The sequence below is a fragment of the Vulpes vulpes genome, chromosome 3 (genome assembly GCF_048418805.1).
Source record: "Vulpes vulpes isolate BD-2025 chromosome 3, VulVul3, whole genome shotgun sequence".
Classification (NCBI taxonomy): Eukaryota; Metazoa; Chordata; class Mammalia; order Carnivora; family Canidae; genus Vulpes; species Vulpes vulpes.
The window spans coordinates 26,605,770-26,632,441 of NC_132782.1; the positions used below are offsets into that span (position 1 = coordinate 26,605,770).

The 26,672-nt window shown below is 36.0% G+C and overlaps 1 protein-coding gene across 3 annotated transcripts in view; it reads left to right on the top strand.

The window, feature by feature from the left end:
- Positions 1-26,672, top strand: part of DNAJC10 (DnaJ heat shock protein family (Hsp40) member C10) — a 53,587-nt gene that overhangs the window by 11,723 nt on the left and 15,192 nt on the right. For 2 of the 3 annotated variants that reach the window (XM_072752108.1, XM_072752109.1), the window contains 9 exons: positions 4,010-4,092; positions 4,524-4,655; positions 5,226-5,319; positions 6,388-6,465; positions 10,937-10,980; positions 11,635-11,772; positions 15,324-15,413; positions 16,182-16,295; positions 18,952-19,066. In XM_072752108.1, the coding sequence (XP_072608209.1) occupies positions 4,010-4,092; positions 4,524-4,655; positions 5,226-5,319; positions 6,388-6,465; positions 10,937-10,980; positions 11,635-11,772; positions 15,324-15,413; positions 16,182-16,295; positions 18,952-19,066 (888 nt within the window). The remainder of the gene's footprint in view (positions 1-4,009; positions 4,093-4,523; positions 4,656-5,225; positions 5,320-6,387; positions 6,466-10,936; positions 10,981-11,634; positions 11,773-15,323; positions 15,414-16,181; positions 16,296-18,951; positions 19,067-26,672) is intronic. The other variant, XM_072752110.1, reaches the window with a different exon arrangement.

Genomic DNA, 26,672 nt, shown 5'->3' on the forward strand with positions numbered 1-26,672 from the left:
GGGTTTGTCAGAGAACTCTTCTTCGAGAGTAGTTAGTGTTAATGGCAGGGTCTTGTTTATATGAACCACACACACATACTTACTCTAGTTAGACAAGATGTGAGGGCATCTAACAAGACTGCCCATTCAGTGTGGAAATGATGCAAAGCATAGCCCACATAAGATGAACTTCTGGGCATTTGAGGCCCATTTTGCAAGGGTGTGTGCAATAACTGGATCCTTGGTAAAGTTTTGGAGATCTCAGCTATACCGGATTGCTTCTCATTGATTTAGGCTCCTTTTGAGAACCTTCTCCTTGAGCCAAGAAAGATGAAATTCTACCATTCGGAATAATGACTCAAACTTCCTTAACTAATATCCTAAATTTTCTCATTTTTTTCCGTAATACATCAAGGAGTAAATTATTTCTCAAAAATAAAATGAATCAATGAATGAATAAGCCTCCTCTTAAAAGTCTTCACCCTGAGGGATAAAAATTGTGGCAAAAAAAATTTTTAATGTGCAATTTCATGGAGCTGCTGTTGATTTCACAGTCGTGCTGTCTGCCAGCAGGTCCTGTGCTGCCTCTGTGTGAGTTCTTGAAGTCCTATCAAATAATACATAGTCGTACTATAAGAATGTTTTGTAGGTAACTAGAAGAGAATAATAAAACATTGCTATAATTTGTGAGTGTCTGTTCCTATTCCACACAATTAACACTTACCATATTTGATCTTGACAACAAACCTCAGTAATGATATTAGGGGTTTTTTTCCACAAATTACAAACTGCATCTCAGGGGGAGAAAAATTACATGCCTAAGTTCAGCTAATAGGTGTTTGTGGTATATTTTACTATATTTATTCACATTGATTGTTTCTTTGTGAAGTGCCTCTCTAGGAGGGAGAATTACACTTCCCACTCTGTAGACCTCAGGCATGACCATGTGACTTGCGTTGGCCCGTGAAGTGCAAGCAGAAGCCACTTCTGGGCAGAAGCTTTAAGAGCCAGCGTGTGGTTTACCATTGTGCTCTGTTGTGAAAAATAGTGGTGTTCAAGGTAGAGCCTGCTCCACCAGCCTGGGGTCAGTGGTGAAAGAGATGGAGGCGAGTTGCGGCTAACTCAGTATAGACGTGTAGTAGGTGGTAGAGATAAACCTTCATTGTCAGCCCAAGACGTGACTGGAATCATTAGTTTCCTCTAGCATAACCCTTCCTGACCAACACCGTACCAGAGGCAGGACGTAACACTCAACTCAGGTTCCCCTTAAAGCCCATGCTTGTGCTGCTCTTTTTTTTTTCTTAAAGGAAATAAACCTATCAGCATTAGAGTTATTCATCAGTGTTTTCTTATTGACCCTATACTTGTACATTTAGTTTTCTCTTTCTCAGTAATCGATGCTTTTAACTCTTGGATCTCTGTTATCTCATGCCTTTGTGACCTCATCCTGTATTTACATTTTTCTGGGCTAATGAGTTATTTATTAGCTTTGTTGTGTAGATAGTAATGGCAAGTGTTAGTGGGAATTATCTCAACCCTCTCTTAGTCACATTTTAACCGTCTCTTAGTCACATTTTCTAAACATTGCCAGGGATCAGCTGATAAAATTCAGATGTTTCAGATGTTGTTACACACTTTATCAGTAATGTACAGATTAACTTTTTCCCACAGATCTATGTGTCTTATCATTGAAAGTGAAGATTGAGTCTTGAGGATGTTTCTATTTAATGTGAATTGGTTATACATATTTAAAATAGTGTGTTTGTTTTGATATCTTACAATAAGTTACTCATATAATTTATGAAACTTTTATTTAAAAATTACTATTAAGTGATTTTGATATGGAATTATACAGAAACATTTCAACCAAAAGCAAATTGTCTTCACTTTTTCATCTTAAATGTTGAGTGCATCCTTACAGAGTTAAAAAAAAAATTGTGTTGTTTTTTGAGTATAGTTGACATACAGTGTTAACTTCAGGTATACATCATAGCGTCCAACAGCTCTGTAGGTATGCCACGCTCCTCACACGTGTAGCCACCATCTGTCCCCGTGCAGTGCTGTTACAGCCCCACAGATGCAGTCTCTATAACTGTGTCTCTTATTCCCAGGACTTATTCCATAACTGGCAGCCCATAATTCCCATGTCCCTTCCCATTTTGCCCTTTCCCACCCACCTTCCTCCCCCACTGGGGACCATCAGTTTGTACTCCTGTGTCTGATTCTACTTTTTGTTTGTTGATTCATCTGCTCTATTATTTAGATCGTACATGTAAGTGAAATCATATGGTGTTTGTTTTTCTCTGACTTCACTTAGCATAATACCCTATAGGTCCATCTGTATTGTCACTAATGGCAGAGTTTCATCCCTTTTATGGCTAATCTTCCATTGTATATGGAAGATTTTTTTAACCTATTAGTCTATCAGTGGACACTGGGGCTGCTTCCATATCTTGGCTATTATAAATAATGCTGCAATAACCAAAAAGGTGCATGTTATCTTTCAAATTAGTGTTTTGGGGTTTTTTAGGTAAATACTCAGGGAAACTGTTGGATCATATGGAATTTCTATTTTTAGTTTTTTGAGGAACAGTCCCGTACACTTTACATTCTCATCCACATGCACGAGGGTTCGTTTTTCTCCACACCCTTGCCAACATTTGTTATCTCTTGTCTTCTTGACTCGAGCTGTTCTGACAGAGGTAAAGTGGTATCTCACAGTGGTTATGATTTGCCTTTCTCTGATGATTGGTGATGTGGAGCCATATTTTCATATGTCTAATGGCCATCTATATGTCTTCTTTGGAAAAATATTCAGATCCTCTGCATTTTTAATCAGATTATGTATTTTTCGGTGTTGGGTTGTATAAACATTTTATATATTTTGGATATTAACCCTTTATCAGATATACTATTTGTAACTATCTCCTCCAATTTAGGAGGTTGCTTATTTTGTTGATGGTTTTCTTTGCTATGCAAAACTTTTTGTTCTGATATAATCCCAGTAGTTTATTTTGCTTTTGTTTCCCTTGCCTTAGGTGGTATATCTAGAACAATGTTGCTGCAGCCAGTGTCAAAGAAATTACTGCCTATATTCTCTTCTTAGAGTTTACATCGGTCATTTTATAGATTTTAATGCATAATGTATTGTTGGCTGGATATCATGTGGTATTCAGATCTGTTATTTTAGCAAATATGTATTTGTGTTTTAAATTGTTAAAAACTTTGATCTAATGCTTTTCTAATAATACATTTTTCCAAGGTATATGACTTATTTAAGGACAAAGATTAAACTTAATCCCCATAGTCTTTACTATATTGTGTAGTTCTCTTATTTCATTCTTTCAAAATTTGAAGTAGCTGCCAGAACTGATTGACCCAGGTATTTATCCTGTGCTGCAGATAGTAGATGAACTTAAATTTCTATCTCTCACTGTTTGTCTTCTTCATTTCTCTCATCCATACAAACTCTTGTCTGAGGTTTGGCTGCCAATTCCTTATGCCACTTCTTCTCACAGCTTCATAGTGACAAGTGTCTTACAGGTCAGGGTTGGTCTTATTCAAGTAGGTGCCCAGAGGAGTTATTTTCAGATGTTGTTAGACAGTTGATACACAGTTGACCCTTGAACAACGCAAGGCTTAGGGATACTGACCCCTCACGCAGTTGAAAATCCCACACGTAACTACTAATACCCTTCTGTTGACTAGAAGCTTTACAGTAACATAACAGTTGTTTAACACGTATTCCGTATATATGTTATAGACTGTATTTATACAATACAGAAAACTTATTAAAATCATAAGGAAGACAAAAAACATTTACAGTACTATATCAAGAAAAATCCAAGCCCATATTGTTCAAGGGTCAACTATAATATGTTCTCTTTTTTATTAAAAAAAAAAAAACTTATACAGAAAATGACAAAACTGGTATATGAGTATCTTCTTCTAATCTCAACAAAATTTTAACTAAAATAAGCATGAATCTTTAGTACATAATTCTAAGCTGTTGCGGTTTTATGTACTTTAGATGCTGCTGTTAATTCTGGAGAACTGTGGTTTGTGAACTTTTACTCCCCGGGATGTTCACACTGCCATGATTTAGCTCCCACGGTATGTATTTTTTACATCCTGATTTTTAAAGTTTTATTCTAATCTGTTGAGTATTCTTTAAATATGTTAGGATTTTTTTTCTATTAATAGTAATGATAACTATCAATTATCAAATACTTTGACACATGTATGGTTTTATTTGATAAAATTACTCTCCTTTTAAGAATGTACAGTTTGGGACAGTGGGGTGGCTCAGCGGTTGAGCGTCTCTTTGGGCTTGGGGCGTGATCCTGGGGTCCCGGGATTGAGGCCCACCCACATCAGGCTCCCTGCATGGAGCCTACTTCTCCCTCTGTCTCTGTCTCTGCCTCTCTCTCTGTGTCTCTCATGAATAAATAAATTAAAAATCTTTAAAAAAAAATGTACAGCTTGAAGAGTGTTAACGAAAAATTGTCTTATCATGGAAATACTTGTTCTTTTTTTCCTCATAGTGGAGAGACTTTGCTAAAGAAGTGGATGGATTACTTCGAATTGGTGCCGTTAACTGTGGTGATGATAGAATGCTTTGCCGAATGAAAGGAGTCAACAGTTATCCCAGCCTCTTCATTTTTAGGTCTGGAATGGTAAGGGGTAAAGTTGGTGTTTTTTTAATTTGGAACTTTCTGACAAAGAAAATACTAGAGAAAACACAATACATGATTTTGTAGAATGTTTTGATTTTTAATCTGATTTTAGGTACCATCTAACTAGGTCTAGGCATAATAAATATTTTGAATCATACTGTGAATGCTTTTTAAATGCCATTACTTTGACCTTTCGTTATTTCAAAATTAAATATTTACCATCAGTTTCTGTCTTAACACAATTAAACCAGTGTGAATATTGTACTTTATAGGTCACAAAATATTTTACGTTGTCTCATTGCATATAAAGTTCTAATATCCCCTTTTTTCTAGTTTTTTTCCAGTTTTAAGTGATAATACAGAAACTAGAAAACTGGTGTTATTAAAATGTCTCTAATAGAATCTGTACAACCAAGATCCTTAGGATATTATTTGGAAATACACTATACTATTAAGAGATTAATCTCATTGTATTCAAAATAATGCACAGCTAAAAGTATTTGGTATTATTTTTAATGAGTTTTTGAAAGAAATAATAGAAGATGTTTTTCATTTTATAAAAAAAAATAGGCCGCAGTGAAATATCATGGTGACAGATCCAAGGAAAGTTTAGTGAGTTTCGCCATGCAGCATGTTAGAAGCACAGTGACAGAATTATGGACAGGTAATTTTATTGTCTTCATTTGTTTGATTTTCAAAGGATACTTTGAAATTGGTGTTTTGTTGGGTTTGTGTTTTTTTTTTTTAAACAACAGTTTTAACATGTTGGTCTTAATATTAAAATATATAAAGTATCTTTTCCATGCTTTTTAGAAGGGAATTTTGTCATTTGTTCTGCTAAATAGTTGGTATTTAACAAATGAATCATGTTTGTTTAGAAACTAAAATAGTTAAGATGTGGGAAATAAAAAATGTGATGCTAGGTGGGATAGCAGCTTTTAAAGTGCAGCTAAATGTTTAGTTAACCAGGTGTTTTATTGCTTTCATAAATGTACTGTATCAGGCAGTGACTTCCTCCCTATCCAGTTTAATTTTAAAGTTGAAAAACTCTTTCCTCTAACCTTAGACTTCTGATTCATCAAGTGGCTTTAGCTGGGTAAACTACTCTGATACCCATGAAATGATAGTACTCACATCTAGTAGGATACTCACATCATTCAGTGAGTACAGCTCGTGTCTCTGAAACTGTTACGTGTTGGGGCTGCAATAATATGTAATCCCTGCTTCAAGGGCCTCATTATTTTAGCAAGGAAGGCATTAGTAAACCATTAATGCAATGTAGTAGTTATTATGATAGAGGCAATCTTAGAGAAACATGAAGAACATAAAAAAAAAAAAAAAACAGATGGGAAAAGAGGAAGGATTAAAAAATATTTCTTGAATGAAGTCAGACCAGTCTGTCATGAAAATGAGGAGGAAGCCTTCAGAGATCCCTGTGAACGTGGTAAACTGGCGGTACTTCACCCTGAGTCTAACGAAAAGACAGGTGGTGGGGTATTATGGTATGGGGAAAAACACAGCTAGCTACATGGGTAGACAAAGCTCAGATCACATGGGCCTTCATACGAATCTTAGTTACCAATTTCTTTCTTGATGAAATAATGAATTTAGATTTTATATGATGGAAACAATGGAAAGTCAGTGTAGGAATTCAGTGTGCTTCAAGAGGACTTTTATGAATTCCTGAATTCAAGTAATAGATAATCAGAAATTTGCTTTATTTTCTTCTTAGGAAATTTTGTTAACTCCATACAAACTGCTTTTGCTGCTGGTGTCGGCTGGTTGATCACTTTTTGTTCCAAAGGTGGAGGTAATTTTATTCATTAGTTTGTTAATGATGAAGAAACCAAGTATTTAATTTTTTAGGTGACAGTCTTTTTATTCTTTTTACCAGCTTTATTGAGATATAATTGTCATGTAACATTATATAACTTAAGGGCATACGACCTGTTGGTACACTTACATATTGCAAAATGATCCATCATAGCATTTGCTGACACCACCCTCCTGTCACATAAGTGCTGTTTCTCTTTCATGCTAAGAACATTTAAAATCTACCATGCTGTACATCACATTCCCAGAACGTGTTAATCTTATAACAGGAAGCTGATACCCTTTGACCAGCTGTCAGCATTAAGTATGCTACTATGATTGACTCAATACCTCAAGCTATAGTTTATATCCGATGACAATTTATTTAATGAATACTTATATTTTTTATTAATTTACACATAAATTATAAAATTATTAGTTTGTTAAAGTTCATTTATGACTTTGGTGGACAAGTTTTTCAGCTTAATTATTATAAATTGTACCTTCAGATAGCCACAGATATTTGCAAAAATTAGTGTTGACAGGTATAACCCTCCCAAAATAATTTTTTGGTATTACAGACTTTGCCTCATTCTTAACATATCACAAATGTATACATATTTGCCTTATAAAATTATACACTTGAAGATGACAATGTTCCATTTCTAGGAACCTTTCCATCAGCAAATGAATCTGAAAATTCAATACTCTTGTGTGCCAAACCACAAATTATAAACTCTATTCAAACAATAAGATTAATTAAAAATCAGCCCCAGGATTACAGAATGCCCAGTTTATTAACACATTATCATATGTTTAATCCCAAAAATGGGTCTTTAACCCAAAAGAACCCCATCAGCTTCCTGCTGCTTATTGAGAATAAATAGCTGTGAAGCCAAAATCAACCACTCACCCTATCCTGTATAAGGCCCATGTTAGGAAGGTAGTGCCATCAAACAAACCCTTAATTTAGTCTATCATTGAAGGATTTTGCTTCCTTTTGGCCTAATGCACAGATTTCTATTCATTCCACACATTTAGAAAACTTTTTAAACTTTCTGGCATTCTTTTACTTTTCATCCCAGGTAGATTGATTTTACCTGTCTTTATAGGTTCTGCAGTATTATAGTTCCCTTGCTTCTAAATCTTATTGTGTCCTAGTATTCATATTTAAAAACCTTCATGAAAATGAAGTTATTTTAAGATTATATTTTAGGAAGGAAAACTCGCATATTCGTTCTGTGAGGCCAGCATTATCCTGATACCAACATCAGAAGACACTACAAAAAAAAGAGAGAGAGAGAGAGAGAGAGCGCTATAGGCCAATATCTCTGATGAACATAGATGAAAAATCCTCAACAAAATATTAGCAATCAAGTCCAACAATATACTAAAAAAAATTATTCAGTGTGATAAAGTGGATTTATTCCTGGGATGCAAGGGTGGTTCAACATGAGCAAATCAGTCAGTGTGATACATCATACCAGCAAGAGAGAAGATCTGTATGATCATTTCAGTAGATGCAGGCTTTTGACACAATACGACATCCATTCATGATAAAAGTCTTCAACAAAGTAGGTTTGGAAGGAACATATTTCAGCATAATAAAGGCCATGTGCTAAGCTACAGCTAACACCATACTCAATGGTAACAAATTAAGAGCTTCCTTCCTTGGTCAGGGCCAAGACAAGAATATCCATTCTCACCACTTTTATTAAATATAGTACTGGAAGTTCTAGCCACAGCAGTCAGATAAGAAAAAGAAATAAAAAGCATCCAGATCAGTAAGAAAGAAGTAAAACTTTCACTATTTGCAGATGACGATATTCAGCATCAAAAACTACTAGTACTGATAAATGAATTCAGTAAAGTTGTAGGATACAAAATCGATATGCAGAAATCTGTTGCATTTCTATACCCTAATAATGAAGCAACAGAAAGAAATTAAGAAAATAATTCCATTTAGAATTGCACCAAGAATAATGAAGTACTTAAGAATAAACTTAGCCAAAGAGGTGAAAGTCCTGTATTCTAAAAACCATAAAATATTGTTGAAAGAAACTGAAGATGCTATAAGTGGAAAGACATTATTCCATGCTCATTGGAAGAACAACTATTGTTAAAATCTCCATTCTATCCAAATCCATCTACAGATTTACTGCAATCCCTATCAAAATATCAACAGCATTTTTCAAAGAAATAGAACAAATAATCCTAAAATTTGTATGGAACCACAAAGACCCCAAATAGCCAAAGCAGTCTTGAAAAAGAACAAAACTGGAGGTATAACAATCCCAGATTTCAAGATAGTCTATAATGCTGTAGTAATCAAAACAGTGTGGTACTAGCATAAAAATAGACACAGATCAATAGAGCATGATGGGGAGCCCAAAAACAAAGCCATGCTTATATGATCAATTAATCTACAACAAAGGCAAGAATATGCAGGGGGGAAAGGCAGTTTCTTCTGCAAATAGTGTTAGGAAAACTGGACCACTTTCTTACACCATACACAAAAATAAAATGAAGTAAGGACCTAAAAATGAGACCTGAGACTATAAAAATCCTAGAAGAGAGCCCAGGTAGTAATTTCTCTGACATCAGCCACAGTAACATTTTTCTAGATATGTCTCCTGAGGCAAGGGAAACAAAAGCAAAAGCAAACTATTGGGACTACATCAAAATAACAGTGTTCTGCACAGCAAAGGAAACAAAACTAAAAGACGTACATATGGAATGGGAGAAGATATTTGCAAATGACCTATCCAATACAGGATTGGTATCCAAAACACATAAAGAACTTCTACAACTTAACACACACGCAAGAAAAACAAATAATCCAATTTACAAATGGGGAGGAGATATGAACAGACATTTTACCAAAGGAGACACACAGGTGGCCGACGCATGAAAAAGATGATGAGTTATGTTGAGCATTTCACACCTGACACCTATCAGGATGGCTAAAATCAAAAACACAAGAAACAAGTGTGGGTGAGGATGTGGAGAAAAAGGAACCCTTGTGTGCTGTTGGTGGGAATGCAAACCTGTGCAGCCACTGTGACAATATGGAGGTTCCTCCAAAAGTTGAAAATAGAATTACCATATGATCCAGTAATTCCTCTACTGGGTAATTATGCCCAAAGAATATGAAAACACTAGTTTAAAAAGATATATATCCTCCTGTGTTTATTGTAGCATTATTTATAATTTCCAAATTATGGAAGCAGCCCAAGTGTCCATCAAGAGATGAATGGATAAAGAAGTGGCATATATGTATATAATGGAATGTTACTCAGCCATTTAAAAAAATCTTGCCATTGGCAACAACATAAATGGATCTAGAGAATATAATCCTAAGTGAAATTCAGTCAGAGGGCAGCCCTGGTGGCTCAGCCATTTTGCGCCTGCCTTCAGCCCAGGGTGTTGTCCTAGAGACCCGGAGTTGAGTCCCACCTTGGGCTTCCTGCATGGAGCCTGCTTCTCCCTCTGCCTGTGTCTCTGCCTCTCCCCCCCCCCCCCCCCCCATCTCTCTGTGTGTGTCTCTCATGAATAAATAATAAATAATCTTTAAAAAATAAAAATAAATAAATAAAGGCAGCCCAGGTGGCTCAGCGGGTTAGCACTACCTTCAGCCCAGGGTGTGATCCTGAAGACCCGGGATCGAGTCCCACGTTAGGCTCCCTGCATGGAGCCTGCTTCTCCCTCTGCCTGTGTCTCTGCCTCTGTGTGTGTGTGTGTGTGTGTGTGTGCATGTGTGTGCGCATGCACCTCTTATGAATAAATAAATAAAATATTTAAAAATAAAAGAATTCAATCAGAGAAAGACAATACCACATGATTTCACTCACATGTGGAATTTAAGAAATAGGAAAAAAGAGACATCAAGGAACAAACTCTTAAGTACAGAGAACAAACTAATGGTTACCAGAGGGGAGGTGGGTGGGGAATGGGTGAAATAAGTAATGGAGATTAAAGAGTACATTTACCATGATGAGCACTGTAATGTATAGAATGGCTGAATTCCTATATTGTACACCTGAAACTAACACTGGAATTAAAATTAAATAAGTAAAGGGACTGTTGTATTCTAAATTTAAAGATTCTTTATACATTTTTATCAAATAGAGCCATTGCATTTTATTTCTGCCAAAACCATGAGATCTCCTGGTTAAACGGGATTGTTGATAGGAGCAGAGATTTGAGAAGATCCCAAAGAGATTTCCTATAGCTAGAAATCCTGGGAAACTAAGGGGAGAGAATGGAAAAATGTGCGTGTGTGTGTGTGTGTGTGTGTGTGGAGTAAGACTTGGGCCTCAGTATCCATCTACCTAGTAAATGTGTCACTATTTGCCAGTGAAGTCCAGTCAGTTGCCTTGGAACTAACGTGGTAATTTGGAGGGGGAAGGCAAAAGAAAATACATACTTAATAAAGCTAAAATTAGGTCATAATTTTTTTTCCTCTCTAGACTGTTTGACTTCACAGACACGACTCAGGCTCAGTGGCATGTTGGTAAGCATCAATTATTTTGTAAAACTCTATGGCCACATTAAGAAAGATACTTAAAAATTGTTTCTAAGTATATCTTTGTGGTTCTTAAACACTTAACTCACTTATTTGTATATTTTGTTTTTTGATAAATGTGTTCATAGCTATAAAACTTTTCTTAATTAGAAATTTGACATGTGATGTTTCCATTGTTATTCACTTCTAACTATCCTGTAATTTAATTATGAATTCTTCTTTAATCAAAGAGGTATATATTAGTGTTTGTGTCACCTCCAAACTTTATTTCTTACTGTTCTGTTTTGTTGTTATTTTGTTGTATATTTACCTCTCATCACATTATGGTTGGGGAATATAATCTGTATGTTGTTGATACTTTAACACTATCGGATCTCCCTTTGCAGCCTGGGAATTTATCAATTATGAAAATTGTGAAAAGTCTACGTGTGCTCAAAAATATGTTGTCTGTGTCAGCTATAATTTTTATACCATAAGGCCAACTTTATTAATCATGTAATTCAAATCTGCATCATTTATTTTTTGAGTAAACTTTTAAAAAATGTTTTAAATTTACAGTAGAAAGTTGGGGTTTTTTAAATAAAGCTAAATCCCTTTAACTTTCTCTTTTACTTACATGTGACCTATTTCTTTCCATTGTAGGACGGTCTTGTTAATGTAGGATGGATGGACTGTGCCACCCAGGACAACCTTTGTAAAAGTTTGGATATTACAACAAGTACTACTGCCTATTTTCCTCCTGGAGCCACTTTAAATAACAAAGAGAAAAGCAGTGTTTTGGTATGAATTACTAATTTCTTTATGTATATGTGAACACACACATTCAGGCATAATATATCATTTTGTAAACGGTGAACAAGGAAACAAATCCATTTATAATAAACAAGTATTTAGAATAGGTATTTAATTTAATAGTAAAGTCTATTATAAGGATTATTTTTACAGTGATATAGACCATTACATTTTACAACCCAGAAGTATGGAAAACATTCTTAGGTCATGTGAATTTTTAGTGGTCTGTATTTATATGTGTATTTTCTAATATTAAAATACAGATCATTGGTAGGTTTGGCTGGGACTCGGTATCTGTTTTTCTTTAAACCACCCAGTTAGATTCTGGTATAAACTCAGTTTGGATATCTACTGTATGGTTCACCTCCCTAATTTCATGAATGAGGAGACAGAGATTCAAGCTAGTTATCAAAGAGAATCTGTGGCTCTGTCATAATCTTTCTAAAATCCGCTTCCACTGCTACTAGAGCTTTTATCACCTTGTAATATACACTAATATATTTGTATTTATATTTTTCTCCCACAGTATATTTTTAAGTTTGAATTTTTTTATTATACCTCAAATCCCTAGAGGAATATCTGGCACATAGTGGACACTCTACATTGTGCCAATGTATATTATATACTGTGTGCTAGGGATTTAGATATACTTACACGTAAATATATAAATCAACAACCATAAGTTAAAATCCACTGACTAAATGTGACATACTTAGAAGACAGCTGGGTGGCTCAGTGGTTGAGCGTCTGCCTTCGGCTCAGGGCGTGATCCTGGGATCCAGGATCAAGCCCCATGTCAGGCTCCTCGCAGGGAGCCTGCTTCTCCCTCTACCTGTGTCTCTGCCTCTCTCTCTCTCTCTCTCTCTCTCTGTGTGTCTCTGTGAGTAAATAAATAAAATCTTTAAAAATATAATGATAATAAATGAATAAATGTGACATATTCCATTACCTAATTTAATCAGTCCTCTTTTGATGTTTAAGTTACGTACTTTTTCATGAGTATAAGAAGTGTTGTAATGAACGTTGGTTGTTCATTTTTGTGCACTTCTTTAGTTACCTGTTTAGATGAAATAGCCTTGGCAATTTTCATTTCAATTTGTTTTGCCAGATTGCACTTAAAGAAAATTTTATATTGTGCCACAGTTCATAAGCATGCCCATTCATTCCCTTACTATAGATTCTTGCCTTCAGTGCTACAATCTCCTATTTTAGTAGATCGTTCTGCTTTTTGATATAAAACTGCAAACTCAGGAGAACTTAGGAGAGACATAAATGAGTGATACCGGAAATGTAATAACAGGGAGTGATGAATTAAGTAGTCCTTGTCACTCCTCAAAACATTCAAGTTTTTAGGAAAGTAAAACATCTGTTGCCTCCAACTGAATTGGGAGTGCAAAGGTATGGTCAAATATAAACATCTTGGTTATCCCTCAAAGTCAGTTCTATTTTCACTGTTGGCAAATCTTGCCTTGTTTATTCCAGTGGCAGTGTTTTCTGCTTAATGGTTTGTTTTGTTGGCATGTGAGTTCCATTTATTTCTATGCCATAGGTAGTTTATGTCCTTAACACTGTCTTTCCCAGGTAAATTCCAGTTATAATACTTGACACCCAGCTAAGAACGCCCTTCTCTTCCCTCTTTTCTAGTCAGCAAACATTTATTTACCAGGACCTGACTGTGGACAAAATTGTACTGGGTAATTGGGGAGAAAAACAGATAAAATTGACTTATTTAATAAATGGTCCACACAGTATAGTGAATCATTACAGCATGGCCTCCTTGTTTGGGGATGTATTATTGATAACAGCGTTTTACACCACTCATATCCTAGCGTAATTCTAAAACCCCATATACTGTCAAAGGTAATTTTGTGGTTATCTGCCATTTAAAAGTACCCAGTGTTTCTGTTTGCATTCCATCAGTAATGAAAAAAAATTCAATCTGTAATAAACTGGTTTAGTGTGCAGTGATTGTAATATAGTGGAGTTATAATTGTGAAAACTCTGTCTCCCCAAACACATATTGGGAAATAATCCCAAAAATAAGCATGTAACTTTGCATTAGATAATAAAGAAAATTCTGGGTGCTATAATTAGGTTATTTTGAAGCACAGTTATTGTCCCGACTGATTTAGTATGTTCTATAGTTGAGAAATGTACACCACATTACACCTTTAAAAATGATTTGCATGTACATTTTATAGGGGATATGTTCTGTGTATAATGAATAAATAACTTTAAGAGGGAGGGAGGGAGGGAGGAAGAAATTCAGAGGCTAGACCATATCCCTTGTAAGCGTAACTACCAAGTTTTACTCTGTGACAGGTTTATAATGAGCTTGTAGTGTATTAGCCACATATTCATATAAGCTGCTATATGAGTATTTTTAGTAAAATCTTTCTAATAAAAGTGACGGATGTCAATGACCTAGAGTACTGTGGCCTGAAAGGTTTCTGTTTGGGCCTTCTAAGCCCTTTGGCAACAGAAAATATTCATATAGATCTTTAATAATACACTAAGATTTAAGGAAAAAAAAACAGGAAAACAAGTTTTAAGAGAAGAAACTTAGGGAAAACAGTTCTCTATTCTTATGTTGTACCCATTGTTCTTTCCATATGGTTATTCTCATGCTGAGCACAGGGAAGCTTTGAATACCATGAACTGTCATGACGAAACTACAAGTTTTTAATGGAGTTTCAGGTCTTCCAGGTGTAGTACTTGGAAGCTCAGGCACAGGTGGTTCATTAGTAAGCTTTTGGTCAGCCCCCAAATACATTTTCCTGATGTGCCCGTTACTTCATTGTTGTCGTAACAGCTGCTTTCTTTGAGATTTACATGAGCAGGGAGAGTGTGAGAAAAATAGGAGGATAAAATGTGGACAGAAAGAAAGGAAATTTGTTAGGAAGTGTGCCTTTTGCACTTGTTTTGTGTTTTAAACCTTTTAAGATAAGGCCTTCACTCTGAGTAAGCACTCAGATGCTTTACTCTGCCAAACTCCTAGGTGGTTAGGTTTTTGGACTTTATTTCAGAAAATCCCTACAGTAAAGAATATTTCAACTTTCCAGGTATAAATTCTTAATTCCTATTATTGTTTGGGTGTGCAGTGTCTTGGATCACCAAATATTCCAGTGTTTTAATTACCAAGTCTTTAAAAAATCTGTAAAGTGTTGGCATTCTGCAGAACATGATGAGCATTAAAATTAATCTGAACATAATACAGTTTTTTTTCCTCAATAATTCAGAAGTTACTCCAGGTTATTGTGAGGATTATTATAGAACGCACACCACAATTAAGAGAAAATTCCAGATAATGGAATTTTCCATCAACATCAGTATTTTTAAGAAACAGATCAGTTACACAGGTTTTTATTAGTTGCCCAAATACCATATACTTTAAAAAATACCTTTAGAATAAATAGCTTAAAAACCGTTTTTAATTTTTGTGATTTTTTTTTTTATTAAGGGTTCTATGGAGAAAAGACACTAAAATAAAATAAATGGATGTTAATTTAAAAGATTACAATATGATTCTCTTATTTTAGTTCCTTAACTCATTGGATGCTAAAGAAATATATTTGGAAATAATGCATAATCTTCCAGACTTCGAACTACTTTCGGCAAACACACTAGAGGTAATATTTCTGTTAATAATAATGAATGGTAGTAAATGTTGGTAACATCTCAAGTCTTAACATTTTAAAATCAGCATTTGTTTATTCATCACTAGAGCGAAAGTAGCAGTTTCAAAGGGTAGTATATGTGTATATGTGTGTATGTGTATATGTACGCGTATATCAGCTAATCTGAGGTGCAACTTCAGGGTCGGTCTGGAGTTGAGGATGACATAACCAGTCCTGAATGGAGGGCTCAGGGAGAGTGTCAGAAAAGCCAAGATCTTGGTCACAGAGCAGCTTTGGATCTGACTTAGAATTTTATGTTCTTGCTTACAGAACTATTTATATTGTTCACTGAGAATTAAATAGAAGCAGCTCTAGAAAGACTGAGTTAGTAGTAAAATCTTTTTTTTTCCTGCTTCGTGATCCCAGAGCTAAGTCTGTTTGCCTACCAGACTCTGCTAAGCCTGAAAAGGCTTACTTCCTTACTTCCGACTTTTTAGCTATATATTGTTAAAACCATATATTGTTTTGGCACAGTTGTCTGCTTTAAGATTTTATAATTTAGTGATTTTTATCTTTTAATCTACGATTGATTTACATAGCAGCATTCCAAAGAAATACAAAATAGAAGCATGAATGGGTCTGAATTTTAGACAGTATTTCGAAGTAATGGGTGTGACGGCTAAAATTAACTTTAAGTCAAAGAAATAAAAAATAGAACCCTTAGACTTTCTTGACTCTGACGTTATTTTATTATTCTTCTTCCTTTTTATCACTTCTAAGGATCGGTTGGCTCATCATCGGTGGCTCTTATTTTTTAATTTTGGAAAACAGGAAAATTCAAATGATCCTGAGCTGAAGAAACTAAAAACTCTACTTAAAAATGAACATATTCAAGTAAGAAAAATGCATTCTCCCAAGCCTTCTGCTGGTGTGCTTTCTTACCAATTCAATACATAAAATCATATTTTAAGTAACATAAAAATGTTTATTTGAAACTAGGTTAAGAAACCACAAAGTGCCTTTGTTCTTCTGTTGTGATTTTGTTTTTCTATTAAAAATCCAAAGTGATACCTGAAAGCAGTTAGCTTTCATTGCTCTTGAGTAGCTGGTGTATCTACCTCTATCAGACAATTTTTCTGGAATGCATACTGTAGAAGAATATCGTTCCCTTTTTTAAATTATTTTTTATGTAATAAATTTGAACTCATAGTTTAAAAATTAGGATATATAAATGAGGACAAAAATGAATTATTTAAAAATCACCCATATTCCCACGACTGTTAATAGCCCTACTATAAATTTACTGTGTAATTTTTCACACTTTTTCTGCATATGTTTTAGTATGTGGACATAAGTGTATGTGTGTACACATGCATATTGTAATGGCCATCACATTAGATGTATCTGTAACTGTGTATATGAACTTTTTTAATAAAAACGGATTTCACTATAGGGGTGCCTGGGTGACGCAGTTAAGCATCTGACTCTTGGTTTCAGCCTAGGTCGTGATCCTCAGGGTCGTGAGATCAATCCCCACGTCCAGCTCTGCACATAGCATGAAGTCTGTTGGAGTTTCTCTTGCCCTCTCCCTCCACCCCTCCCCCTGTTCTCGCTCATTCTCTCTCTCTCTCTCTCCCTAAAATAAATCTTTAAAAACAAAACCCAAACAAAAAATGGATTCGCTATACAGTAGTCCTTTCTTTTCTGCAGGGGATATGTTCTGAAGCCCCCAGTGGATGCCTGAAACCACAGATAGTACCAAATCCTATGTATACTATGTTTTCTCCTGTGCATCTGTATCCATAATAAAGTTTAATTCATAAATCAGGCACAGAAAAAGATTAATAATAATAAAATGGACAGCTGTAATAATATACTATCATGAAAGTTATGTATGGTATCTCTCCAAGTATCTTACTATATTGTAATTCACCCTTGAGAATTGATAGGAGAGTCAGATGCTTAACTGACTGCGCCATCCAGCCACCACCATAGCGAGGCCCGTTTTTATTTAAAAAGTTCACGTATGCAGTTACAGGTAAAATGCCTTCGTGCTGAGAAGAAGTGAGGTGAATGACACAGGCATTGTGGTGTGGTGTTAAGCTACTACCGACCTGACAGCGTGAGAGAAGGAGAATCATATACCTCTGGCTGGAGTATAGTTTGACCAGTTGGGAACTGAAACTGTGGAAAGCGAAACCACTGATGAGGGGGGAATTGCCATATTCTCTTCTGTAAAATTTTTCACTTGACAGTGTCCTATGTTTTTTTTACATGATGTAGATATATGTGTATATATATACGTGTATACATTTCTATGTGTATATATGAACATGTATATGTGTGTGTGTGTGGGCCTGTGTGCATGTGTAGATATGTGTATATCAAGTGTACTTCCTGGTCTTTAGAGATGATAAATAAATACACAGGATATAGATATTTATCATCATAGGGATGTCATCATCCCTGAAGTCTAGGTAGTATTTCATTATATGGTAGTTACACCATAGTTGCTTAGTAAATCCTCTTTTACTAACATTGTCTCCATTATTTTTTATATCAAAAATATATACTGCAAAAATTCAGTATGAAATATTTTTTTAACCAAGATTATGTTTTTCCTTAAATTGTTCTCATTACCAGTGTACTCCAGAATATATTCTTACAATGTCAGTAACCATTTCTCCACATCTGTGCCAACCATGATAGTGTTATTTTTTTAATCACCATTCTGATAGGCTGAAAGTGATATATTAATAGTTATCATTTTCATTTGCTTCCTAATGGGGTTGAAAAAGTTTTTTGTGATTATTATCAAATAATCATTCTTCTCCATTTTCTCTTTGCCTCTGGCCCATAGTCTTTCTTCTGAAAGGATGTTTATCTTTTATTTCTTAGTGGGTCCTTTGAAATCTTCAGATATTTTTTCATGGTTTATCATTTCCCTCTTAGCATTTTTTAGGCTGTTTTCCTTTACACCGTATGAAACTGTCAGCCTTTGCTTTATTATTTCTGCTTCTGGAGTCTGAAAAAGTTTTCTCTCTCCCCCACTCCAAGGTTATACAGATATCCTCTATATATTTAGGAGAGTGGATTTCTTAAACAACTGACTATTTTCCAGAAGGTTTTCTATAAGGTTTTTGAACACTGTAGGATGCTTTTTTTTTTTCCTTAACTAAATTGAATTTCATTGTTAAATATAAATTAATTATTTCTGGGGATCCCTGGGTGGCTCAGCGGTTTGGCGCCTGCCTTTGGCCCAGGGCGCGATCCTGGAGTCCCGGGATCGAGTCCCAATGTCGGGCTCCAGGCATGGAGCCTGCTTCTCCCTCTGCCTGTGTCTCTGCTTCTCTCTCTATCATAAATAAATAAATAAAATCTTTAAAAATAAAAAATAAAATAAATAAAATAAATTATTTCTATCTTTTATTTTCATGGCCAGTTAATTTCTATTTAGAAACTGTTGTTAGAGCAATGTTATTTCTTTATGAATATTTAAAAAATGAGTGCATATGATTTTGTTTTCATCAAATTAAATTTTCTACTTTAGGTTGGCAGGTTTGACTGTTCCTCTGCACCAGACGTCTGCAGTAATCTGTATGTATTTCAGCCATGTCTAGCAGTATTTAAAGGACAAGGGACCAAAGAATACGAAATTCATCATGGTAAGAAGGGAAGAAATTTTTTTTTTATTGTATTTATTTTCAAATAGTAATTTTTTTAATTATAGTTTTTACTTTGGTTTTTTAAATTATTCTTTAATTTGCATGAGGTTGACACACTGTTTTATTAGTTTCAGGTGTTCAACAGTGATTCATTGTGTACATTTTGTATGTGCATTATCCTTTGCTCACCACAGGTGTGGTTACCATCTGTCACCACGTGGTGCTGTTAACATTACTAGTGACTCTGTTCCGATGCTGTACTTTCATCTCCATGACTTACTCGTTCCATAGCTCAAAGCCTATAACTCCCATGCCATTTCACCCATTTTGCCCATCTGCTCATCCCTCTCTCCTTCGGTAACCACCAACTTCTCTGTATCTATGAGTCTGTTTCTACTTGTTTTGTTTTTTGAGATTCCACATATAAGTGAAATCCTATGATAATTATCTTCTCAGACTTATTTCAGCAGTTAGCATCATATATTCTAGGTCCATCCATATGGTCACAAATGACAAGATTTTCAACTTTTTCATGGCTGAGTAATAATACTCCTTCTTTATCTATCGGACACTTGTATTGCTTCCATATCTTGGCTATTACAAATAATGCTACAATAAACATAGGGGTGCATATATCTTTTCAAATTAGTGTTTCTGATTTCTTTGAAGGTAAATAATAGTGGAATTATTGAATTGTATGGCATTTTTTATTTTAGGGGGAACCTCTCTACTGTTTTCCACAGTGGCTGCACCAATTTATATTTCCCTCAGCACACAAGGGTTCTTTTTCTCTATACCCATGCCAGTTCTGCCCATTTGTCTTTGTGGTATTAGGTGTTCCAACAGGTGTAAGGTAATAATCTCATTGTGGGTTTGATCTGCTTTTCCCTGATGATACTGGATTTACTTGAGGGGGTGCCTTGGTGACTCAGTCATTTAAGTGTGCAAGTCTTAATTTTGATTCAGATCGTGATCTCAGGGTCACGAGATCCAGCCCTGGGTCAGACTCCATGCAACTTAAGATTCTCTCTTCTTCTCGGGACGTGTAGGCATCTCAGTTGGTTGGGCACCCAACTCTTGGTTAGCTTGGGTCATGAACTCATGGGTTGTGAGATCGAATCCCTTATTAGGCTCCATGCTCAACAGGGAGTCTGCTTGAAGAGTCTCTCCCTCTACTCCTCCCCCACTTGCTCAGAATATTCTCTCTCTATATATATAAAATAAATCTAAAAAAAAGATTCCTTCTGCCTCTCACCACCCCCACTTGCACACACTCTATCCCTATATATAAAGTTTAAAAAAAAAAAATCATTTGAAAATACCCTCTCCCTTTCAGTAGGTTGCCTTTTCTTTTTGTTGACTGTTTCCTTCACTGTGCAAAAGCATTTTATTTTGGTGTAGTCCTGATAGTTTACTTTTGCTTTTATTTCCCTTGCCTAGACAAATCTAGAAAAATTATTGCTAAGGCCAATGTTAGAGATTACTGCCTATGTTTTCTAACAGTACTTCTTTGGTTTCAGGTTTCACATTTAGGTCTTTGATCCATTTTGAGTTTGTTTTTGTAAACCTATAAGGAAGTGGTTGAATTTCATTCTTTTGTGTGTAGCTGTCAAGTTTTCCCAGCACCATTCACTGAGGAGACTCCCTTTTCCCCATTGTATGATCTTGCCTCCTTTGTCAAAGGTTAATTTTCTTTAGGATTTTATTTATGTATTTGTTTGAGAGAGAGCGCTAGAAAGCACAAGCAGAGAGAGCAACAGAGGGAGGGGGGAAAGTGGGCTCCCTGCTGAGCCAAAGGCAGGTGCTTAACCTACTGAGCCACCCAGGCAGGCACTGATTAATGTCAAAGATTAATTGGCCGTATAAGCATGAGTTTATTTCTGGGCTCTGTATTCTGTTCCATTGACCTAGTGTCTGTTTTTGTGCCAGTACCATACTGTCTTTACTATAGCTTTGTAATTTATCTTGAAATCAGGGAGCATGATACCTCTAGCTTTGTTCTTTTTTTTTTTTTTTTTCCAAGATTGCTTTGGCTTTTGGGGGTATTTTGTGGGGGTTTTTTTTACCTTGTTTTATATGAATATATACTTCCTGTAAATAATTTTGCTTTTACTAGTAAATAGGTTTCTTTTGGAGAAGGATATTTTGAATTTAGTTATTTTATTCTCTTTTAAATAATTCACTTTTTTCTGCTCACTGTTTTGATTAATGTTTCAGCAAGAATGCTGGTGACATAACAGGTTAGTGCAGAATTTAAGGATGGTCTTAAGAAAAGTAAGCAATACTTATAGTTTCCATTTCTAATGTGCCAAAGTAGCATCTCAACCATGGGCATTTTCCAGATTTTCCTTCTACTAAGACTATTAGATATTTCTATGGTTACTTTTAGCTCTCTTGAATTTATATTTCAGCTTGTTTGGGACTTTAGCTCTGCATTCATGTACATACAATTGCAATTACAAAGATTTGAAATACCTTTTCTGAAATTATCTTTTTTCTTTTTTTTTTTTTAATTCTTTTTTTCATGATTACTTTGATTCTTCACAGTCTTTCATGGTTCCATACAAATTTTAAGATTATTCTAATTCTGTAAAAAGTGCCTTTGATGTTTTGCTAGGAATTGCATTAAATATTTAGATTTTCAGAGAGCATATAGACATTTTGATAATCCTTCCAATCCATGAAGACTGTATATATTTCCATTTGTTTGTGTCCACTTTAATTTTTTTCAACAATGTCTTGTAGTTTTCAGAGTACAACTCTTTTATCTCCTTGGTTACATTTATTCCTAGGTATTTTATCCTTTTTGATGCAATTGTAAATGGGATTGTCTTCATAATTTCTCTGATAGTGTGGTTATTAGAGTATAGAAATAGCACAGATTGGGCAGCCCAAGTGGATCAGCAGTTTAGTGCCGCCTTCAGCCCAGAGCGTGATCCTGGAGACCCCGGATCAAGTCCCATGTCGGGCTCCCTGCATGGAGCCTGCTTCTCCCTCTGCCTGTGTCTCTGCCTATTTCTCTCTCCTCTCTGTGTTTCTCGTGAATAAATAAATAAAATCTTTTTGAAAAAGAAATAGCACAGATTGAGGCACCAGGGTGGTTCAGTTGATGTAAGTGTCCAACTCTTAAGAGTGTCTGCGTGGCTCAGTCAGTTAAGTATCTGACTCTTGATTTCAACTCAGGTTATGATCTCAGGGTTGTGAGGTTGAGCCCTGTGTTGCACTCCACACTGGCTGGGTGTGGAACCTGCTTAATAAGATTCTCTCTCTCCCTCTCCCTTCTCCCCTCTCTACCCTTAAAAGAAGAGAGAACACAGATCTGTGTATTAATTTATATATTGTTACTTTACTGAGTTGATGTGTTCTATTAGTTTTTCAGTAGAGCCTTTAGGGTTTACCATATTGGTATCATGGCATCTGCCCATAGCGAAGTTTGTTTTTTATCAAATTGGATGCCTTTTATTTCTTCCCTGATTGCTGTGGCTAGGACTTCAGGACTCTGTTGGATAAAAATAGGGAGATTGGACATCCTTGTCCTATTTCTGATCTTAAAGGAAAAGCTTTCAGCTTTTTATAATTGAGTATGTTAGCTATGGGTTTGTCATATATGGCCTTTATTATGTTGATGTGTCTTCCTTCTACCCACTTTGTTGAGAGTTTTTATCACACATGGATGTTGAATTTTGTCAAATGCTTTTTTTCTGCATCTGTTCAGATTATCATACAGTTTTTATCCTTCATTATTGTGATGTATCACATTGATTTATTTGCAGATATTGAACCATCCTTGCATCACTGGAATAAGTTTTACTTGATCATTTTGAAGGATTCTTTTAATCTGTTATTGAATTTAGTATGCTAATATTTTGCTGAGGATTTTTACATCTGTGTTCATTAGAGATATTAGCCTCCAATTTTCTTGTTTTGTAGTGTCTTTGTCTGGTTTAGATATCCAGGTAATGATTGCCTTGTAAAATGAGTTCAGAAGCATTCTTTTCTCGTGTTTTTGGAAGTTTGAGAAAAACAGTTATTAACTCTTCTTCAAATGTTTGGTACAATTCACTTTTGAAGGCACCTGGTCCCGAACTTTTGTTGGCAATGTTTTGATTATTGATTCAATTTCCCAGCTAATAATTGGTCTGTTTAGATTGTCTGTTTCTTCCTAATTCAGTCTTGGAAGATTATATGTTTCTAGGAATTTATCTATTTCTTCTGGATTGTCCACTTTGTTGGCATATAATTGTTTTTAGTAGTTCTTTATATAATTCTTTTTATTTCTGTGATGTTGGTTTTAACTTCTCTTTCATTTCTGATTTTATTTAGGCCTGTTTCTTTTTTTTTTCCCTCGATGTGTCTGGCGAGAGGTTTATCAATTTTGTTTATATTTTCAGAGAACCATCTCTTAACATTTTTTGGTTTTTTTTAGTCTCTATTTCACTTATTTCTGCTCTGCTCTTTATTTTTTTCCTTCTGTTAACTTGGAACTTCATTTCTTTTTCTAGTTCCTTTAAGAAGTAAGATTAGATTGAGATTTTTCTTGTTTCCTGAGGTAGGCCTATATCTCTATAAACAATTCAATTCTGAATGAGATCTTTGTTGGGTCGGGTACTCTTGGTTGTAGAACTTTTCCTCTCAGCACTTTTAATAAATCATGCCACTCCCTCTTGACCTGCTATTTGCTGAAGAATCAGCTCATAATCTTAGGGTACTCTTATATGTAACTAGTTGCATGGTTCTTGCAGCTTTTAAGATTTTCTTTCTCTTTAGTTTCAAACTTTAAAAGAATTTTTTAAATGTGTCTGGGTGTGGATTTATTTGAGTTCTACTTCTTTGGTCTTCTCTGTGCCCCCTAAGTCTCTGCTTTCCCCTGGTAAGGAGGTTTTTCAGCTATGATTTCCTCAAATAAGTTTCCTGCCTTTTATTGTCTTTCTTCTCCTTTTGAGACCTATAATGTCAATATTAGTATGCTTGATGTTGTCCTAAAGATTCCTTTATCTAACCTATATTTCTTTTTTATTCTCCTTTCTTTCTGGTTTTCACCCTGGGGGATTTCCTCAACCCTATCTTCCAGATCCCTGGTAAATTCTGCTACCTTTAACTTGCTGTTGATTCCCTCTAGTGTCTTTTTAGTGTCTGTTATTTTAATTCTTTGGTTCTGACTCATTTTTGATATATTTTATTTCTTTAAGTTCTCACTGTGTTCATCTATTCTTCTCCTGATTTCAGTGAGCATCTTTATAACAGTACTTAGAACATTTATTAGGTAGATTGCTTTTCTCCATTTCAGTTGGGTTTTTTTCTGAAATTTTGTCTTGTTCTTTTGTTTGGAACCTATTCTTTCTGTCTCCTCTTTTGCCTGACTCTGTGTTTGTTTCGTGTATCTGGTAGATCAATTACATGTGGTCAGGAAGGAGTGGCCTTCTGTAGAAAGTGTCTTCTTGGCCCACTCCCCCACCACTGTCACCAGAGCCAGGTGCTTCTGGTGGTTGAGGGGTAGTGACTCCCCTGGTGGCGACATGTGCCCTCCTGTTGAGCTGAGCCACAGTTGCTGTAGGTACACTGCTGGGTTGGGTAAGGGGCCAGCCATGGCTACTGTGGTCACACTGGTGGGCAGGGTTAGCTCCCAGCACAGCTGGCTTCAAGACTGGCCATGACTGTCGCTGGCATGCTGGTTGGTAGAGGCCACCCCTACCCCCCCCCCCCCACTCCAGTGTAAGAGCCACTCCCTTGGGGGCATCAGACCCAACTGAAGCCACCTGCCATCTCCTGACTTCTTTTAAGGTAATTTTCAGATTCCTTCTCACATGAGCAATGACTTTGTCTGGTTCCCTCACCAGTCTATCTCCTCCAGCACTTAGAATGGTAACTGGTGCATAGTAGGCTCTCAGTAAATAGTTGTTAGTAGGGTACTGCCTCTGCCCAGTTTCTAGTTTTACCCCATTTCTTCCCCTCCAAATAATCTTTGCCCTGGCTATTTGTATATCCTTCAAAAATACCATGTTCTTTGACTCCTCTGTGCCTTCACACAAGATTTTTCTTCCTCTTATTTTGTCATTCCTTCTTGCCTCTAAAAATAGCAAACTCCAAATCACCCACTGAAAACTCCTCCCCACCCTGGTAATATACCACAGATTTCCATGTACTTCCTTTTATGTGCCATCAATAACTTTATAGCATACCTGCTGTTAATTTCCTTGGATTTAAATAAATAGATAATGAGCGTTTACATATACCAAGTACAGTACTGGGGAATAGGGAAAAATGTGATCTGAATCTCTACCTTAAGGAACAAGACTAGTAAGGAAAACCAACAAGTAAATGAGTAAATTTTAAAATGTCCAAAGTGAAGAGTAATAATCTGTTTTTGAATAATAAATTACCTTAAAACTTAGCGGCTTAAAGCAACAAACATTCGTCCACGGTCCCAGTTTCTGGTATTCAGGAATCGGAGGACAGCTTAACTGAGTGGTTGTGGCTCAGGTATTCTCATGAGCTTGCAGTCGGGATAGGCAGGGGCAATAGTCATTTAAAGGTTAGACCATGGCTAGAGGAATTGGTACCAGGCTGATTCATGGGATAGTTTGGGGGCCTTAGTTCTTACTGGCTGTCAGCCAAAAGCCTCAGTTCCTTATCACATGGATTTCTCTGTAGAGCTGCTCACAGCGTGGCAGCTGGCTTCTCCCAGAATGAATGACCAGAGAGAGACACACAGAAGCAACAACATCTTTTATGTAATCTAATGTCAGTCAGGACACGCCATCACATCCGCCATATTCTGTTGGTCACATACACCAAACCCTAGTTCAGCAGTGGTATGAGTACCTGAGGTAACCATCATTGAGGATAATAATCTTGGAGACTGACGACTACCGAGACAAGCACGGGTTGCATTCAAGAAGAAGAACACTTAGGAGGGACAGTCTGAGGTTAGAGAAAGCAATCTCTTTGTCGAGATCTAAGGTATAAGTAGTGGCTAACCAACTGAAGAGTTAGCAAGCATGTTCCAAGCACCAGAACCAGCACACGTACTCATGGACTCTGAAGAGAGAGCCTTATTCATTCTTAGAAAGCAAGATTTCAGGATAACTGGATTGAGTGTTGGAAAGGATTGAGACGAGGTTAGGGGGTTCTAAAGTCTGTGTGGCATCTGTCAGACAAAGGAATTTGGACTTCATACTGAAGGAAAACAGATGCACTCATAGATTTAAGGAGACATATGATTTAACTAGTAGTACATTTTAGGAAGGTGGCTGCCTAGAATGGATAGAAGCATGATTTGAGGAGGGGAAGGAAGATGGAAGCCTGATGTATCCATCTAAGAGAAAACGGCTGCCTTGTTTAAATAATGGTAGTGTGGTTGAATGGAAGTGAACTGATTTTTAAATACAAAGTCAGTATTTAAATAGAAAGTTAAGGGGCACTAGGGTGGGTCAGTCTGTTAAGCATCTACCTTTGGCTCAGGTCATGATTCCAGCATGCAGGAAGTCTGCCTCTCCTTCTCCCTCTGTGTGCATAGTCCCTCTCTCTAACAAATAAATCCTTAAAAAAATGGTCAGTATAACTTGATGATGATTTAGATGTGGGGAAGTAAGAGAAGGAAGCTCAG